This window comes from Prionailurus bengalensis, chromosome C1 (genome assembly GCF_016509475.1).
Source record: "Prionailurus bengalensis isolate Pbe53 chromosome C1, Fcat_Pben_1.1_paternal_pri, whole genome shotgun sequence".
Lineage (NCBI taxonomy): Eukaryota > Metazoa > Chordata > Mammalia > Carnivora > Felidae > Prionailurus > Prionailurus bengalensis.
The window spans coordinates 4371825-4390910 of record NC_057345.1 but is presented as its reverse complement, the minus strand read 5'-3'; the positions used below and the strand labels follow the sequence as shown (position 1 = coordinate 4390910).

Below are 19086 nucleotides of genomic sequence, written 5' to 3'. Positions count from 1 at the left end.
TGCTGTTAAAGAACATTCCGCGTGTTCTCGTGCTTGTCTCCTCGTGCACACACGTGCAGGGGTGTCCACGAACACCTAGATATAAAATTGATGTTCAGCTCTTAAGAGATGTCGCCACCTTGCTTTCCAGACTCTGCATACCTCAGAAAGTCTTGGTTGTATCTTTATCCTCAGCTAAGTAGAAAGCGTGTGTGTGCATACGTTGGACAGTATACGTGTGTCGAGACACGTGTTATGAAGTGAGTCTACCTCACTATTTAGTTACAGCTTCATATTTAACGTGAATATTCCTGCTCTGTTTTAACATCCACAAAGTTTCCTCTTCTCAGATGTGTTGTTTTTCTAATTCATGGGAAGGTGCAAAGTGGGGCTCTGGTGCTTTGAGCTGTAGAGACAGACGCCCTGCGTTCACATCCCATCTCAGACACTTCGCCTCTTTGTTCCTCCGCGTGTTCATCTGTGAAGTGGAGACAGTGGCGGTGTCGTCAGTGAAGAGCTGAAGCGGAACACGTGTTGAACACTTGGGAGAGTCCCTGACACATAGCGTTCACCACGCTGTTTTTTTTTTTTTTTTTTTTTTTTTTTTTTTTTTTTTTTCAACGTTTATTTATTTTTGGGACAGAGAGAGACAGAGCATGAATGGGGGAGGGGCAGAGAGAGAGGGAGACACAGAATCGGAAACAGGCTCCAGGCTCTGAGCCATCAGCCCAGAGCCCGACGCGGGGCTCGAACTCACGGACCGCGAGATCGTGACCTGGCTGAAGTCGGACGCCCAACCGACTGCGCCACCCAGGCGCCCCAACGCGCTGTTTTTTACGATTAACGCAACATCTCTTATTTTTCTAAGGATATTCCTTACAGGTTGTTTGCCATTTTCTTTGGCGTTTGTATTCTCTGCTTCTTTCTCCTTCTTTCTGATCTTTACTTGGTTTCCGACTTCCGTGTTGGAGATTTCCCTCGAACGTGTGGTAATAATCTCTGGCTGTCTGCTCCCGAGGAGGGAGGCAGAAAAGCCCAGGCTTGGCAGGGTTTGTCACTCGCGGCCTTAACTCCCTCCATCCTCGACGGAGCTTAGTGTTGAAAGGCCTCTTCTGCTCAGCAGGTGGTTGCTCTCTGGAGAGGAAACCCCCAGTCTCTGGCCTAGCTGCGGTAGGGGCGTGGGGGGAGCGGGCTGGGAGATGACCCTGTTTCCAGGGCCTGCCCCACCCCTCCCGCCAGACCTGGCATGCCTTCCCTTGATGTCTTCAAAGATCAGGCCTCTGTCACTTGTCCCCTTAGTAAGCAGGCAACTCCTGGGGTGCCTGGTCCCTCCAGTGCCTCAACCAGCAGAGGCCTGGTTTCAGCTTCCTCAGCTCAGTGACCATCTCCATCCTTTTCCAGTTTCTAAGGCTTGGTTAGCACCTCTTCTCTATCACCTCTGTTATTCCTTGAGCCTCACTTTGGGAGGCAGGAGGGTTTCAAGACAACAATACTATTGGTTTAACCAAAAATCCACATTGGTTATTGGACGTAATTGTACCAGAAGCCTTTTGTTTGTCCGTCATCATCGAGATAGAAGAACAAAAGAAAAAAGAAAAAAAAAGAAAATAGCCACAACTCTGTCAACCACAGCTTCTTCGTTTGAAAGTCTGTCGGGAAGAGGGGCGCCTGGGTGGCTCAATTGGATAGGTATCTGACTTCAGCTCAGGTCGTGATCTCGGGATTCGTGAGTTCCAGCCCCACATCGGGCTCTGCACCGACAGCTTGGAGCCCAGAGCCTGTTTCAGATTCTGCGTCTCCCTCTCTCCGCCCCTCTCCTGCTCACTCTCCGTCTTTCTCTCTCTCAAAAATAAATAAACACTAAAAAAAACCTGTTTTTTAACTGCAGATTCTCAGAGGAGCTGCACAGGAGTCTGTCAGGCTGCTCCCGGGGACTCTGCATCTAAACTAGCAGGCTCCCAGGGAGGTCAGATGGCGGCTGACTTGGAGCTGCTGCAGTAGTCTGCAGCCGTGAGGGCAAAAAGCCATCCTGCTTACAGTGCTTATTTTTATTTCATGGTTAAAGAAAACAGGGTTGACTTAAGAATGGTTCATTTGGTGGTCCAGTGTGGTTGTAGTTTAGAGGTTGGAATAGATGCTTAAAAGGTGATCTCTTCCTCCTATGTTTACCTCCCTGAACTTTTGAATCTTAAGAGTTGGTGATTTTTATTAAGTAGTTCAAAACCTGAGAAACTAGTAAATCAGATTCATTTGCTAAGTCGTGCTATATTCTTACTACCGTGGCCTGATTGAAGATGGTTTGAAACCACGGGGAGTGTCCTCCCTGGAGCCCAGTCGCTTCTGGTCTGGGCAGCGGAAACTGCCCTATGCGACAGACTGATTCTTCCATCTCCAGAACAGACCACAGAGGTCTTAGTTGGGAATCTGTAGCTGCTGCCTGTCCCACTGACAGTGTTTCATCGGTATCATGAATGCATGTAAAGGACTTTATAGCTACCATCGTGTTGTCTTTTTATACTCTGATGGCAGAATTGAGTACCCTAACACAAGGCTCAGCCAACCGTGGCCCACTGTCTAGGTTTTTTCAGCCCGTGAGCTAAGAATGGTTTTTATTACATCTTTAATGGTTTTTAAAAAATCACAAGAGGGGCATCTGGATGGCTCAGTTGGTTGAGCATCTGGCTCTTAATCTCAGCTCAGGTCTTGATCTCCAGGTCATGGGTTCAGGCCCCTCACTGGACTCCATGCTGGGCATTTAGCCTACTTTAAAAAAAAAGAAAAAAGGAAGAAGAAGGATTTGTGACACATAAAAATGATATGAAACGGGGTGCCTGGGTGGCTCAGTCGGTTAAGCGTCCAACTTCAGCTAAGTTAATGGTCGCACAGTCCATAGGTTCAAGCCCTGAGCTGGGCTCTGTGCTGACAGCTCAGAGCCTGGAGCCTGCTTTGGATTCTGTGTCCTTTTCTCTGTGCCCCGCCCCCTGCTCGAGCTCGCTCTCGCTCTCTCTCTCTCTTGCTCTCTCTCTGTCAAAAATAAAAATGAAACTTGAATTTCAGTATTCTGAAATAAAGTTTTATTGGAATACAGCAAAGCTCATTCATTTAAGTATGACCCGTGGCTTTTTTGTGCTTTCAGTAACAGCACAGACTGAGTGGTTTCAGCCATAACCATCTACAAAACCTAAAATATGATCTAGCCCTTGACAGAAAAAGTTCGATGACCCTGCTCTAGAAAACTAAAGTGAAGTGTGCAAGTATTTTCCTTTGTAAACTCTTTTTATTTGAAAAATGTGATTTAATTACAATTTAATAATAAAAGGACACAAACCTCCATACATTGGATGAAAAGTTGTTGGGAAAGTGCTGGCTCATTAATTTACCCGGCATTAGATCTATTTTATCTTTCTCTTTTCCTTGATCTTTTTGATCTTCTGTCAGAATTCAGATCTTTCACCCCTCAAAGTTGTGACTTCTCATATAAAAGCATATTGTCTTGAAAGTTCCTGAAAGTGAGTTGGTAAGTTGCCACCAAATACCTCGTTAGCACACGGAGAAGAAAGCTATCCGGTTCTGGTACTGTGACCAGCCCATTTTCAAAAGGTTATCGCCTTGAAATGGGAGAACAGCAGAAGGCAGACATCCAAACCACTCTTGAAAATATTAAGAGACATGTCCTTGTGCACCCAGAATGATGTGATCACTCATGCTCTGGGACAGTCTGTTTCATCGGGTGTGGCTGGCTCTTGAGCCTAACATCCCGTACAGTGGCTCTCTTGACCTTTCTGGGTGAGTCCTTTTCCATAGACTCGGACCAAAGCCTGTTGAGTCTCAGAAGTCACCGCTCAGGCGCGTGGGTGGTGGCTCTGTCAGTTAAACGTCTGACTTCAGCCAAGGTCATGCTCTCACAATTGGTGGGTTCACACCCCACGTTGGGGTCTGTGCTGGCAGCTCGGAGTCTGGAGCCTGCTTCGGATTCTGTGTCTCCCTCTGTCTCTGTCTCTCTGCCCCTACCCCACTCGCACTCTATCTGTCTCTCTCGATCTCTCTCTGTCTCTAAAATAAACATTAAAAATTTTTAAATTAAAAGGAAAGAAACAACAAAATAGTTGAAAAACTGATGACTTGAGCAATATTTTTGGCTTTTAAGGGCTCTTCTACCCTTTGGTACACAGGCTGATTGTCAGTGTGAAGTTAACACAAAGATGTATCATTCTAAAATTTTTCTTTGGGAAAGGAAAGAAAACCATACTTAACATTCTGGAAGTTTTCACCCAATGCAATTAGACAGATAATAAAGGAGATGTAAATATTGAAAGGGCTGTAGTTTTTTGTGTAGGATATGATTGCCTGTCCTTAGAGAACCAACTGAAACCTGCCGAGACCAACAAGTTGAATGAGGCGGCCCGTCAGGAAACCCCCAGAGATAAGACCGTGGTTGCCACCGTTCCTGCCGCACGGATCACCAAAGAGGCTCCCCTGACCGCTCTCCCCGCCTCCTTCCTCGCCTCAGCACAGCAGCCCGACTGAGCCTGCAAAACTAGGGTGGGACCACGCCATCCTGCCTGAGGCGCTCCAGTGGCTTATATCATTCATTATGAGCCAGCATCCTGACAGTGGCCCGTATAGGGTGACCGTCATTCCCCATCCAAACCCCAGGACGTTTTTGAGAGAGAAAAAGAGGTACTTAAAATAATTAAAATTTTACAGCTTTTTGAAATGTTTATTGATCAACACTGATTTTATTATATTGGAGAAACTATGAAATGGTTTATTTAAAACCTATTTTCAAAAATAAAATATTTCCTGTAAAAAAACACATACCTGTGTATATTAAAGCAGATTTTAAAAATTATATTGATTATGTGAACATGAAAAGTGGCAGAAGCGGGGGCGCCTGGCTGGCTCAGCTGGTAGAGCATGCGACTCTTGATTTCAGGATCGTGAGTTCAAGCCCCACGTTGGATGTCGAGCCTACTTAAAAAAATAAATAAAAGTAGCAGAAGCAGAATCATTTTTGGCACACATTCACATACGTATATCAGCTGTGTTTGTCTCTGATAGTCTGCATTCTGGTTATGTATCAGTGCATTACCAATCACACCAAAACTTAGTGGCTCGCGTGAACAATTGGGTTTTCTCTCCTGGTCCTGTGGTTGACCAGACTCAGCTGGATGGTTCTCCCTGGGGGGTCTCCTCATATGGGTGAAGTCCAGTGGCAGCTGGGTCACATTGAAGATGACGTTTGCACTCTTGTGCCTCCCAGGTGGCTCTGCTTCTTCTCCCCCTAACCCCGGCTGGCTTGGGCTTCCTCACGGCATAGCAGTCTCAGGGGACATAGATTGTCCTGTGTTAGTGAGCTTCCCCAGAAAGCACCTCCAAAGGCCTGAAAGAAACTTCGAGTCTTCCTGTGACCTAGCTCTGAAGGCGACACCTTCACACCCACTGCACTCTGTTGGACAAAAGCAAGTCGCAGTCCTGTGCAGAATCAAGGAGAGGGCTCTGTGCAAGGGTCACGTGCCAGCAGGCAGGACCCACTGGGAGGCCTTCTTTGGATTCTTACTCCCTCACTGTGGCACCACTGTTTTTCCGAAGAATGTACCTTTAGTGGTTTTTTTTTTCTTTCATGACATTGCCTACCATCTTCTACACTTGTATTTAGTAAATTTGAAATTTTTAACATATTTGATTCTTCTCTGTATACTATAGTATTCTTAATTGAGAAGAAAATAGTCTAAATTCTAAATTTCTACCTTGTGGAGCATATATTTTGGCCCAAGTATTTTCATAGATATTGTCTTTTTGCCTCCATTTGGAATATTTTTCTTTGACACTTTTTTTTTTTTTTGTATAAACTGTCTTTATTTATGATCTTTTGACTGCTTCATCAAATTTACATGCCAGCCACAAAGCTGCAGGCAAGGCCTTTTCGTTCCGTTCCAGGATAGAAGATAAATTTAACTAATTAAAGATGACAGCTCCACCCAACGATTCTTACCAAAAATTGAGATATTCCAAAATACCATTATGGAATTTCTAAATGAAAAAAACTGTTGGGGCTCTCTTATGCAGTCTGTCCTTCCTCAGGAACTCAATTTCAGAGTTACGTGCTTTATTTCCAGTGATTGCAATTTCTTAAATATTTTAAAAGCTACAGGGTTTATTGTGCCATTTTAAAAAGAAGTCCTTTAAAGACTCAGACATTCCTAATATTCAATTTTTAATGCACTGGCACGCCACATTTTTTTGTGTTCAGAATCAGCTTCACAAAAAAAAATTGCTGGTACTCTGCATACACAAAAATATTTGTACATTTTGACAACTTTAGCTTTTTTTCCATAGGTAGACTATCACAGCTTTTTTTTTTGTCTGTTTTATTTTATTTTATTTTTTAAGTTTGTTTATGTATTTTGAGAGAGAAGAGGGAGAGCACGAGCAGCGGAGGACAGAATGAGAGAGAGAGAGAGAATATCCCAAGCAGGCTCCCTGCTGTCAGCTCAGAGCCCAACACGGGGCTCGAACTCCCCAACCTCAAGATCCTGATCTGAGCTGAAATCAAGAGTCAGAGGCCTAACCGACTGAGCTACCCAGGTTTTGACACGGTTATGCATCTGTGTGCATTGTAACTAATCCAAGACTGTTTCTACTCCATAGGTCTCTTGATTCAATAAGATACTTGTACTGTAACGCTGTACTTTACCAAAACTGGTATTTGAGTGTCACCACAAAAACAAAATTTTACATTCATAGTGGAACATTCTGACTGGAGTTTACAGTAACATTTTCTCATAGAGTTCCCCCAATTCCCACACCGAGGATGAGGGCAGCACACAACCAGCAAATCTTGGACACCGACAGGGCGTCCGAGAATCCAACTCCATTCTGACACCGTCTACCTGGAGACGGCATCAGATTGCACAGGTTAGGGGTTCAGTCCTCCAACACTGCTCCCACCCCCGACTTCAGATGCCAGTCCCGAGCCCAAGGCCTATGACTGAGGGCTGCAGATTCCAACACCCGCCCCTTTGGGTTCTTTTAATTCTCTAGAGGGGCTTACAGAACTCAGGAAAACACTTCAGTTTACAAATCAGCAGCCAGAGCGGGGTCTGGGGAATGGGTACGGGGGCTTCTGTGCCTTCTCCAGACACCCTACTCTCCCTGTACCTCCGCTGTGTTCACCAACCCGAAGCTCTCAGAACCCAGTCCTTTTGGATTTTTATGGAGGCCTCATTGCGTAGTCAGACTGACCTAAGTCATTGGCCATTGGCTGATTCAGCCTCTGGCTTTCCCCCCCCCCCCTTGGGTGGAGACCACAAGTCGCCTTCATTAACATAATAGAAGACACTTTTATCGCCCTCGTCACCAGAAATTTCTAGGGTTTCTGGAGCTGTGAGCCTGGAACCTTGTGGATGAAGACCAATAATACATTTAGTCATTCAGATGACCAAATATACATTTCTTATAATTCACAGCATTGTACATTTATAATTCTAATCAAACAATTATTAACTAACTGATTTTCTATTTGAAGCATCTGGTTAACACTCACATAAAAGTGGCATCATTAGCAGCTGCGAGGTTCTTTTGCTATTAGAACGAACACACATACAGCCATGGCTTTATCTTTCATGTGTGCATTACAAACCTTAGAATGGAAAAATAGTGAAATTAACAGAGGAACTACCATTTGATCTCTAAATCCCTGCTGCTGCTACCCTTCACTTCTGGGCATGGTCTTTAAAGAACAATGAACTAACTATTAAAGGAGACACTGGAGTTTAGACTTAATTTTCATGTGGTCTGAGTTAGCACTATGGATGGATGGTCGATGTTGAAAAACATTTCATACAAGTTACAAATTCATCGACTTACTGAGAAAATGGAAATTGAGTGCTTGTTTTTGTTGTTAAATATACACTATGTTTAATTTTATTGCTGCCTGAAGAATTTGTCAAGAAAGAATTATCCCCCCCCAAAACAACAAAACCCCTGCATATTTACCGAATCAGGAGTTGCCCAGTTTTAAGTGACTTATGAACTAGGAATGGTTTTTATATTTTTTATGATCAAAAAAAATCAAAAGAAAAAGTTATATTTTGAGACATGAAAAAATGTATGAAATTCAGATTTCAAGGTGAATGAAGAGAGTTTTACTGGAACCGGAGCACAGCCGGGGTCAGCTGGGTGTGGGCTGTTCTCCTCTACAACAGTGACCGTAGGATCCACAACACCTAAAATAGTCACCGTGGCCCTTCACTGAAAGTATGCCACCGCCTGATTATACCACTCAGTAGGAGGAAAACACTGGCGAGAGTATTCAGGCTGCCATCTGATGTAAATATGCAGGGGTTTTGTTATTTTGCGGGAGGTGATACTTTCTTTTTTGATAAATTCTCCACGTAGCAGGACCGCAGGACTGGCCACCTGTCTCCGCCCGTGTTCACATGCACCTGCCGCTGTCCAGGCACACGGCTGACCGCAGCTTCACGCATGTCCCGGGCCAAGGCACAAGCCACCTGCCTGTGTCTCCTACGGCTCACACCCACACTGAGACGGGGAGTGCACCGTGCACCCCACACGCCCCTAGAGGGGACTGTGGCAGATGTCAGGAGTGGAGAGTGAAGGCCTGTCCACCAAACCCAGTCTGGCTTCTTAGTTTAAGTCAACCACTGACGAGGAGAATACTAGTGATGGTGATGGTAGTATGTTATGTAAACGTGAAAATCTGGGATAACTGCCAAATCAGCAAAGCTGCAGGATTCGGCTGGTCGTCTCCTGGATCTCCCCGCTCCCTCCCCGTGATGTCCACGGATCAGCCACAGGCAGCAACCCCAGCTCCTCCCAAGCCTTGTGCTGTTAGTGCTCCAGCGTCGTCCTCCCTCGTTCCCCTCTCCCGCCTTTGTTCGCATGTCCCCTTCTCAGGGACAGAAACACATGCTCCCACGCTATTTCGGGGGCGGTAGGTGTTCTGGGTCGTGATTGTGGAGGTGGTTTTGCGAGTCTATATGTCTGTCAGAACTCACTGAGCTACGCACTTTGGGCGGGTGCAGTTTATGTTATTATATGTAAATGAAACCTCAGTGGGGGGGGGGGGGGGGCGCCTGGGTGGCTCAGACGGTTGAGCACCTGCCTTTGGCTCCGGTCGTGGTCGTGATCTCACGGTTTAGGAGTTCGAGCCCTGTATTGGGCTCTGTGCTGATGGTGCAGAGCCTGCTTGGGATTGTGTGTCTGTCTCTGTCTTTGTGTCTCTCTCCCTCTCTCTCTCTCTCTCTCTCTCTCTCTCTCTGCTCCTACCCCGCTCGCACCCTCTGTCTCAAAATAAATAAACATTTTTTTAAAGAAAACCTCAAAACAGTTTTTTTTTTTTAATGGGCTGCAGGGAACTGAATAAAAACGTGTGCGTGGTCAGATATTTATATGTGGGATTAAGAAATATGCCCATTTGAAAAATCTTATCACAATAAAATAATAAACATTGATTTTCTGAGTGTGGAGCATTTTATATCAGTCAGCAAATTTTAGCTTCACATTACTTGAGAGAATATGGTGTTCCACTTCTCATAACTTAATTCTCAGATTAATTTTAGAAAGTGAAGGGCACCTGGGTGGTTCAGTGGTTAAGCATCTGGCTCTTGATTCCATCTCAGGTCATGATCCCAGGGGTCGTGGGATGGAGCCTCGCATGAGGCTCTACACTGATCACGGAGCCTGCTTGGGATTCTCTTTCTCTTTCTCTCCCTTCCTCTGCCCCTCCCCTGTTCACTCTCTCTAGCTCTGGAAAAACAAAACAAAACAAAACCTGATTTAGAAGGTGGGAAGAGTTTTTCAATCTCCCGTTTGTCCACAATTGATTTTGTGTGCACTTTTTTTTTTTTTTTTTTTTTTTTAGTTTATTTATTTTGAGAGAGAACATCCCAAGCAGGCTGTCAGCACAGAGCCCAACATGGGACCCAAACTCACAAACCGTGAGATCATGACCTGAGCCGAAACCAAGAGTCGGACGCTTAAGTGACTGAGCCCCACAGGCACCCCATCTCTGAAGTTATTTTTAAGTTTTAAAGAGTTTTGAGGTAGTTGTATGATTTAAGAGTGTCTAGACTCAAACATGAACATGCTTGGTCCACGTGGCTTGTGTCTAGGTTTCTGCATCCATGGGTTAAATCTAGAGATGATCTAAAATTAGAGCCATGGGGGTGCCTGGGTGGCGCAGTCGGTTAAGCGTCCGACTTCAGCCAGGTCACGATCTCGCGGTCCGGGAGTTCGAGCCCCGCATCAGGCTCTGGGCTGATGGCTCAGAGCCTGGAGCCTGTTTCCAATTCTGTGTCTCCCTCTCTCTCTGCCCCTCCCCCGTTCATGCTCTGTCTCTCTCTGTCCCAAAAATGAATAAACGTTGAAAAAAAAAAATTAAAAAAAAAAAAAAAAAAACCTTTTAAAATTAGAGCCATGAAGTGGGTCCTGTTTGGGCTCTAAAAATCAAATTGCATAGACTGTTTTCCTTTCCCTGACCCTTGTCTTTGGCGCGTCATTCACCTGCAGACGCGACTGGTTTTCTGACCCTCGCAGTCAGTGGAGCTGTGCTGCTGGTTGGTGTGAACTGTGACATTCATGCTCTGCGGGCCTCCTGGCGGAGTCGTGCCCACACTCAGTGAACCGCCGGGTGCCAAAGCGTAGATTGTCTTTCGTTCCACAAATACCACCCCTGCTGCTGACTGCTTGTTTTTCTGCCCCAGGGGACCATCAGTGTTGGCATCGATGCCACTGACCTTTTTGATCGCTACGAGGAAGAGTACGAAGATGTGTCTGGAAGTGGCTTTCCGCAGATTGAAATTAACAAGATGCACATATCCCAGTCCATTGAGGTAAAGCCCAGACTCCCCCCACTCCCATCCCGCCCCCCAGTGCAGTGAGGCTCAGGTTAACGAGGCACAACGTACTGCGCAGCTGTGGTTTTTCTCATCTTTATTTATGAAAGGATGTAATTAGCCACTTAAAAAAAGAGAGAGAGAGAGAGTTCCAGGCACAACCTTGTTTGTTACTGCTTTGCTGACGTGTTAGCAACATGAGTGCCAGGGGACGCTTAGCTTCCAAGGTCGTAGGGCTCCCCCAGCAGAAATGCGAGCAGTCTCTTTTCAGGATGATTCGGGGCGAGGAAACAGACCTCCATGGGTGATTCCAAGAACCAGTTTTAGTTTTAACGCACACTCTATTGTGTGCAGAAAACGCAATATTCAGCTAAACCCAGGGTCACTAAAATGTCGTCTTTCTACCCACGATTTGGATGTGGCACTGGTGGGCCAGTCTGCTGAGGGTAACAGTAGGTCTCTCTGCCCCCTCAACTCCTATGTTTATCCTCAAGTGCATCACATGAAGTCCTAACTCTGGGAAACCGGCCCCTCTGGTGGAGCTTCCAGGGTTAGTACAGCCCTGGATTCAGTCCTTTCCATGGTGCCGGTGGCGAGCAAGACCTGGAGAGGTGCAGACATCCCACGATGGGAGGAGAGACACATGAGGCAGTCACTGTGCAGTCTGATGCCATCGGTACACCGGGAACCAGGATGTAGCCCTGTCTTTCCCTGGTTTTATTTCTAATTTGCCCATTAACACTTTTGTAAAACATTACCTCGGTGGCCACGTGCAGTTCAGATGGCAAAGTGGGAGAGAAGGGAACCAGCTGAGGTCATACCGTGCATCCCTGTACACTTGAGCCGTAGGTCACTTGCACCTGTGGCCGGGCAGATACAGCGTGTTCATTAGGCTGCCGTCCTTGTGCTTCCTGGTGCTTTGATTCATTCGTTACCAGCAAATCTCACTTCCTAGGCACCCTTGACAGCTACAGACACAGCCATCCTCTCCGGAAGCCTCTCAACCCAGAATGGAAATGGAGGGGGTTCCATTAACTTCGCACTTAGACGAGTCACTTCCGCAAAGGGATGGGGAGAGGTAAGAATGTCGACTGGCGGGATCGTGTTGTCCACTGCAAAGTCTTATTTCTGAACATGTATACTCTAAATGCCAACCCTCAAAAAGACCTGGGTTGGTTTCATCATTGTATAAAAGGTGGATGTCAAACTTGCATGAGTTGACTGTCCCCAAGAGAAAAGTCTGTCTCGTGCCTGAGAAGGAATCCTCTGTCTGCTGGACAGCTCAGAGGTAGGACAGAGCAGCAAGATCTCCCTTGAGATGCCACCTTACAGAAATCCAGCCTCGAGAAACTCAGCATCTCTGTTCCCTTCTGGCAGAAACCTGTAGGGTCTTCCCGCCCCCTGCCCAGTTCAGAAGGCAGGTGCTGTGTCCGTGCTCTGCTCCACTGATTGGCGGTCATTTAACAGCCAGCTTTGCTGAGCACATTGAACTGCGCCAAATGAACACTGAAGAGTTGCCTTGAAAGTCACCCAGACAAGTAAATGAGGCAGCCAGAATCGGCTGGACCTCCAGGGCTGAGTGAGGGACCACTGATGACTTAGCTCCAGACGCCTGAGGGCTCTCTCCAGTCACCCAGGAGACCCTCAGGCAGTGAAGCAGAGCAGACCGGGAACGCAAGGGAGGGGGGGCTCCCCTGCATCCGACCGCCATGGGCAGCTGTGCAGATGGCCGTGAGGGCCACAGGGAGCCAGTCTCCCCTTGTGACCAGCAGAGGCCTGCAGCGTTTTCATTAGAGGGGCTCCTTTCTGAAACGTGCCTCCTTTGGATCTGTGGAAACAGTCCTCCATTTGGCAAAGGTGAGGAAGAGGTGTTAAGAGTCTTCCAGCTCCTACTCTTAGAGCCCTGGCAAAGGCCGATGGCAGTGAATGAAAAGGAATTATAACCAGAGGTGCTTACCTGAGACCTGGGTTGCTGCTGTGAGAGAAAACACTAACACCTTCTCTTTTTCTCTTTTGAACAGTTAGAATTTGGAGCAGGAGATCTGCAGGGACCTTTATTTGGTCTGAAGCTGTTCCGTAATCTCACGCCAAGATGGTAAATATAAAGAGAGAAATCCTTTTTGTTGGTCCTTGTGGATTAGGAGACTAGAACCTGTGTGTTCTTTTTGCCAAGGTCATCCGGACTTCGCTTTTCTGTCATACAAAGTCACCGGGGGGCAGACCCTGTGGCCCTGGCGTGGGGCCAAGGCAGGGTACCTGTTGCAGAGAGCTCTGGGTTGGCCAGCGCGGGGAGGGGTCGTCTGCTGCTCGTCCCCATCCGGGCCAGGCTAACACTCCATGCTCCGAGGTTTCCTCCTCTGTGGGGATGAGGCCCCTGCCTACGCACCGGGGGCACTGAGGACCGGGAGAGAGAGACTGGAGGGAAAGCATATTCATGGGGAAGTTGGTCAGTGGCCTGAAATATTTATGAACTTGTGGGGATTGTTTCTTTGTCCTGAGAATGTTTCAAGTTCTGAAAAGGGTGTTTATTAAACAGTGAGAGGGCGTCTCGGTGGCTCAGTTGGTTATGCATCAGACTCTTGATTTCAGCTCCGGTCTTAATTTCAGGGTCGTAAGATCAAGCCCCTCATTGGGCTCTGCACTGAGTGTGCTTAAGATTCTCTCTCCCTGTCTCTGTCTCGCTCACTCTGTCTCACTGTCTCAGGACAAAACACTGAGCACTTGTGAGACTGCCTGGCAGTCAGTGAGATGTGCACATGCTGGCACTTTAAGGCCCACTCGTAGAACTGTACATCACTCCCCTTCTAGAACCACAGAGATGTCCTTATTTCCCACCTGTGTGAGCTCAGATAAAAGAATTGGGTGGAAGGTGAAATAAAACCTCTTTCTTCTGGAGGAGAAAACAGTTAAAGGAGCCCTGAGATAGGGGCGCCTGGATGGCTCAGTCAGTTAAGCATCTGACTTCCACTCAAGTCATGATTTAACGGTTCGTGAGTTTGAACCCCACATCGGGCTCTGTGCTGACAGCTCAGAGCCTGGATCCTGCTTCGGATTCTGTGTCTCCCTCTCTGTCTGCCCCTCCCCTGCTCACTCTGTCTCTCTTTGTCAAAAATTAAACATTAAAAAAAATTTTTTTTAAAGGAGCCCTGAGATAGATAGTCTGTGTTTGCAAAGCAAGGTTTTCACTTGCAGTCGGGTGTCTATCTGCACACCCACCAGGTTCTTCAGGGGAAGACCCGTCCTAAGCTTGTCTGCATAATTCTGTCACCCCTGATGCCAACCCAGAGCACAGATTCCTGCCCCCACCCTTCACACCAGTCAGGTCCTCTGAGAAGCCTAGGAATCTGTACTTTTATCAAGCACCCAGGTCATCAGACGCACTTAGGAGACACTTCACTGAGGGAAATCTGTTGGCCATCTCATTCTGGTTGAGCCTCAGAGTGAGTGGTCACCAGGGAGGGGGGCTAGGGCTGGCTGGTTACCAGCCGTTACAGGTTTGGAAACTAAATTTCATCATAGTGCCCAGTAGTTTATGAGACTCGAGAATGCAAATGTGTAGACAGGGATACCAGGGCGTTGATGCAGTGTCTGCTCTTCAGGGTGCCCTGATCCTAGGGTCGGGCTATTTGCAGTCCAGACTAGCGATCAGAAGGTTGGTTTGGGGTGTAGAATCAGCCCCGAAAAGGCAGACGGCCTGTGGAGTATTTTCCGTCTCCCAGTGCCTGCCTGCCTGCCTGCCTGCCTGGCCGTTCTCTGTCTCGAATTGGTCTCTCTGTGTAGGACGTGCTGGATAAAAATGCTAAATCGTATTACTTTAATTAAACAGGAATCTCAGTCTTTACAGTTTGATTCTTCTATTTTTTTTTTTAATTTTTTTAAAACATTTGTTTATTTTTGAGAGAGAAACAGAGCATGAGCCGGGTAGGGGCAGAGAGAGAGGGAGACACAGACCAGGCTCCAGGCCTCGAGCTAGCAGCACAGAGCCCGACGTGGGGTTCGAACTCACAAACCATGAGATCGTGATCTGAGCCGAAGTTGGACGCTTAACCGACTGAGCCACCCAGGCACCCCTACAGTTTGATTCTTTTAATTGTCGCTGTTTTAGGCTTTAGTCTGTCTCCTCCCCGTTTGCCTCCCCTGACCCCGCTGTGGCTGAAGCAGAATAACACAGCTGTCACCTGGTGTGACTTGAGAGAAGCCAGGGAAAGTTTGGATTAGGGGCCCTGTAGAGAGGAGGAGTAGGTTCTTAATTCATTTGGGCATGAGCGGTTACTGAAAGTTTGCAAGAACACTGTGATCACAGCTGTCACGTTTATTATTACTTAATGCAACAGTGACGCCTTGCAAGCTTAGGAAAGAGACTTTGGCAATCTGGTAGATACTGGGCTGTTTACTGAGTCGAACGGCTGTTTGCTCACCTTTTAATGCTTTGGGTAAAGTGTGAATTCCTTTGTTTTTGAAATGAAATACCTTTTTTTAACCAGAAGATGGGGCTGACTCCTTTGGAAACCAACTTCCGAGGCCTTTCAGGGCAAGTCGTTTCCTGTACTGGCTTCTCATGTGCACGGCCATGGGTGGACACAGGAGTCACATGGGCAGTCTTGGAAAAAATACACTGATGCCTGGTCCCCCACCCCAAAACTCTGACCTCATTGGTCTGGGGTGGTCTCTGGGTAAGGGGTCCTCTAACTTTGCTGAACATTAGAATCACTTGGCAAGCTTTAAAAACACTCCAGGCCTGTAAATCAGCTCCCTGGGGCATGGGAGCTGACCATCAGTACTTTTTAGATTGGCCAGGTGATTCCAGTGTGTAGCCAGCTGTGGGACCTGCCCGCCCGCCTCGGCCTCCGCTTCCCCTGCTCCCGCCCTGACATGATTCTCAGTTGCAGTCAGATTAGACCCACTGGTTTTCAGAACACGGACATTCAGGGGACTCTTTGGCTGTAGTTACAGACAGCATAGGATGGGGCGGGCAGTACACATCAGCAGGGAGGGTTACTAGGAAGATTACAGCAAGGCGTCTTCTCGCTCTCTCTCTCTCTCTCAAGGACAGGCTCAGTGTCCTGCTTTCCTTTGGGCCACTGGCTCGGGGATTCATGGACGGGAGGGTGAGCAGGGTCTTAGCCTGGCAGAGAGGAAGGGACCAAGAACGGCTGAGAACCAGGTGTGTCATCCAGGACCCTTTCGATCTGTGTGTCCCCCCAGCTTTGTGACGACAAACTGTGCTCTGCAGTTCTCCTCCCGTGGGATCCGGCCTGGCCTTACCACCGTCCTGGCCCGGAACCTGGACAAGAACACTGTGGGCTACCTGCAGTGGCGGTGGGGTATCCAGTCGGCCATGAACACTAGCATCGTCCGGGACACCAAAACCAGCCACTTCACGGTGGCCCTGCAGGTGAGGACAGAGCCGCCCCCTCGTGTGTCCCTTACGTCCCTCACCCGGATCTGAGCACTCGTGGGGGCCCTGGGGGGCAAGTTCTGTTCACACGCACTCGGTGTCGAAATGCTGTTGTTGTTCTCAGGCTCCCAGGGTAACTGTGTTCCAGTTACCCTAAAGCAAAATGCCCTTTTCACATCTTCTAGTAGGAGAAGCCCACAGAATCAGGGTGAGAGAGAGCACAGGTTAGGAAGCGACCCCCCAGAGCAGCAGAGTTATGCACTCAGATGCCACTGTGGTGGGCAGGGGCACAGGGTGTGAGAGGACCCGCCCCCCCTCAGCGCTCACCACCTGCTGCCGTGTAAGAATGCAGGCTCCTTGTCGCAGAACGTTTTCTTTCCGTGAGAAGTCGGGAAACTGGGTTTTTAAGTGAACTTCCCAGCTTTTAAATATTGGCCTCTAATAAATCACACTCAGACCGCGGCCCCTGCCCGAGAGGCTGCCCGGGAAGGGAGCTCCGCGGCCGGTGTGTGCACAATACCCACCTTCCCGCAGAGTCGCGGCCGCTAGCCCTGCCTTCTCTCCCTGTGTCTTCCCAGCTGGGAATTCCTCACTCCTTTGCACTGATCAGCTATCAGCACAAATTCCAGGATGATGATCAGACTCGCGTGAAAGGATCCCTGAAGTAAGTCCTGGCCCGGCTGACCGGAAGCAGGCCTGGTACGGGGGCTTCCAAATGGCGGGCCGGACATGACCATCCCGCGGTCCCCGCCCTGAGGAACTTGAGTCTCGTGGAAGAACTGCGCCCCTGGGTGTCACTCGTGATCCCCTCCGGGTGGGGGTGGGGAAGGCGAGAGGGAAGGACAGGAGGGGGGGGGGTGGCCTCGAGGGGCCCGACTTGCTCAGGCCGCATGCTCCCTGCAGGGCCGGCTTCTTCGGGACGGTGGTGGAGTACGGAGCGGAGAGGAAGATCTCCAGGCACAGCGTCCTGGGCGCGGCTGTCAGCGTGGGAGTCCCTCAGGGCGTGTCTCTCAAAGTCAAGTAAGTTGAACTGGATCTTTCTGGCCCAGGCTTATCTGGCAACTTGTAACTCACCTGGGCTTCACCCACCTTAAGGATGAAAGAGACTTTGCTTTGTGATTATGTTCTTAGAGAGACGGTTGCTTCTGTCTCGGGCGGGTAAGCAAACGTCAGGGAGTCGCTCAGGGTCTGAGTCTGTGGTCAGGGACCGTCCACGTGCTCCGTGGCCCGCCTGCATCTCTCCCTCCCCGGAGGCCCCCGTGCTGGCCCCACCCGCCCACTCGTCGACAGGTCACACGTGTGACACGTACAGGGTCGCCATCAGCGGATGCGGCACCGCGTCTCCCTCGGTACCCGAGCGCTGCCGCCCGCCCACACCCTTCACCGCTGCTCCGGTGGCGCTCCTTCCAGCCTCTCCCTGCCGCCTCCGTCACCTGACCGGCTGGCTGCTGCTAAATGGCAGCGTCGGGGCGGGACCCCAGGCTCAGACTCCCTCCGCAGGAGGCCGCATACCTTCCTGCACTGACAGCTCACGTTTGCAGCCCCAGCCTGGCCCTCCCCCACACCCGCAGCCCCTATATCCCAGATCACTGCTCGCATCCCCCGGACATCCTGTCTCGACTCTCGATGCTTCCAAAGCTGCTCTGCCCAGAGCCTCCCTGTGCCGGTCGTGAGAGCCCCAGCCTTCGAGGTGTTCTGTGCGACACCTTGGAGTTGGCCTTGGCCGCTCTTTTTCCCCACACTCCAAAGTTAATGTATCTCAAAACCCACCTGGGCTGTCCTCGGGAAGCATCTCCTGAGTGGGGCCATTCCTCACATGCTCTCTGCTCCCACTGTCTCGTGTCTGAGTTATTGCTCTGTCCTCCTGGCCCACGTCCTTCACCCCCTGGTGACCCTGCTCTCCACACGGGCAGAGCATGTAGGTCAGTGTCTGTCACTCGCTGCTCAAACCGTCAGTGATTCCCTCGATCCCTGGCCAAAGCTAGAGTCCTTCAGGACTCTCCGTGATCAGGCCCTCACTTCCTGCTGACCCCTCCTCTCCCATATACCCCTTCTCCACTCCAGCCGCCCTGGTCCCCGCGCCGCTCCAGAGAACAGCAAACCCACTCCTGCAACCAGACTGTGAGTTGCTCTTCCTTGGTCCCCAGATGCCAGCACGGCTGGATCCTTTGATTCCCTCGGGGCTCTGCCCAGAGGTCACCTGGGCAAAACCATCCCTCATCATCCTGTAAGAGCTGTACCCCTCACTTTGCCCCAGGCAGACCTTTTCCGTTTAACCCTGTCTGTCCTCCACTGCACCACCTCCCTCTGATCAGCCGTCCACCTCGCCGGCCCTCATCAGGACCTCTTTAACTTTGTTGTATTTTGTACGGTACTCCTAGAGCCTAGAACACAGCCTGGCACTCAAGAGAAACTCTGCAAGAGAGAGACAGACAGACAGGAAGCAGATCATATACCTCATCGCGGTGTGGGAGAGGAGAGCCACAGCGGGCCACCAGTATCAGAGCCGCGTCGGGCCTCTCTCCTCTCAGTGATCTCAGGCCCCCTGAGACTTAATAAAGAGCACACAGAGAGCTGACAGAATTTTATTCTCAAATTGGGACCGCTGACGAGACAGTTCTCTGATTCCGTTTCTGTTTTTAAACACGTGTCCCATGCAGGTATTACATGACACAATCTGAATTCTCATCCCAAGAGTGCCGCTCTGCCTCTCGGAAAGAAACATTTTCATTTTGTTTCAGCTGAGTTCCCCGTGTCAGCAGGCTGAAATGTCCAGACTGTATTGTTGTATAAACCAAAGTTTTCCAGAAGGCCCTGGAGTTCAGCAATAACATGTGATCTGACTTTGCT

At 49.0% G+C, this 19086-nt stretch overlaps 1 protein-coding gene across 2 annotated transcripts in view; it reads left to right on the top strand.

Moving 5' to 3' along the window:
* DNAJC11 (DnaJ heat shock protein family (Hsp40) member C11) overlaps positions 1–19086 on the top strand; it is a 71381-nt gene that overhangs the window by 42209 nt on the left and 10086 nt on the right. For both annotated transcript variants that reach the window (XM_043573680.1, XM_043573681.1), the window contains 6 exons: positions 10707–10835; positions 11794–11916; positions 12860–12933; positions 16044–16233; positions 16815–16900; positions 17140–17256. In XM_043573680.1, the coding sequence (XP_043429615.1) occupies positions 10707–10835; positions 11794–11916; positions 12860–12933; positions 16044–16233; positions 16815–16900; positions 17140–17256 (719 nt within the window). The remainder of the gene's footprint in view (positions 1–10706; positions 10836–11793; positions 11917–12859; positions 12934–16043; positions 16234–16814; positions 16901–17139; positions 17257–19086) is intronic.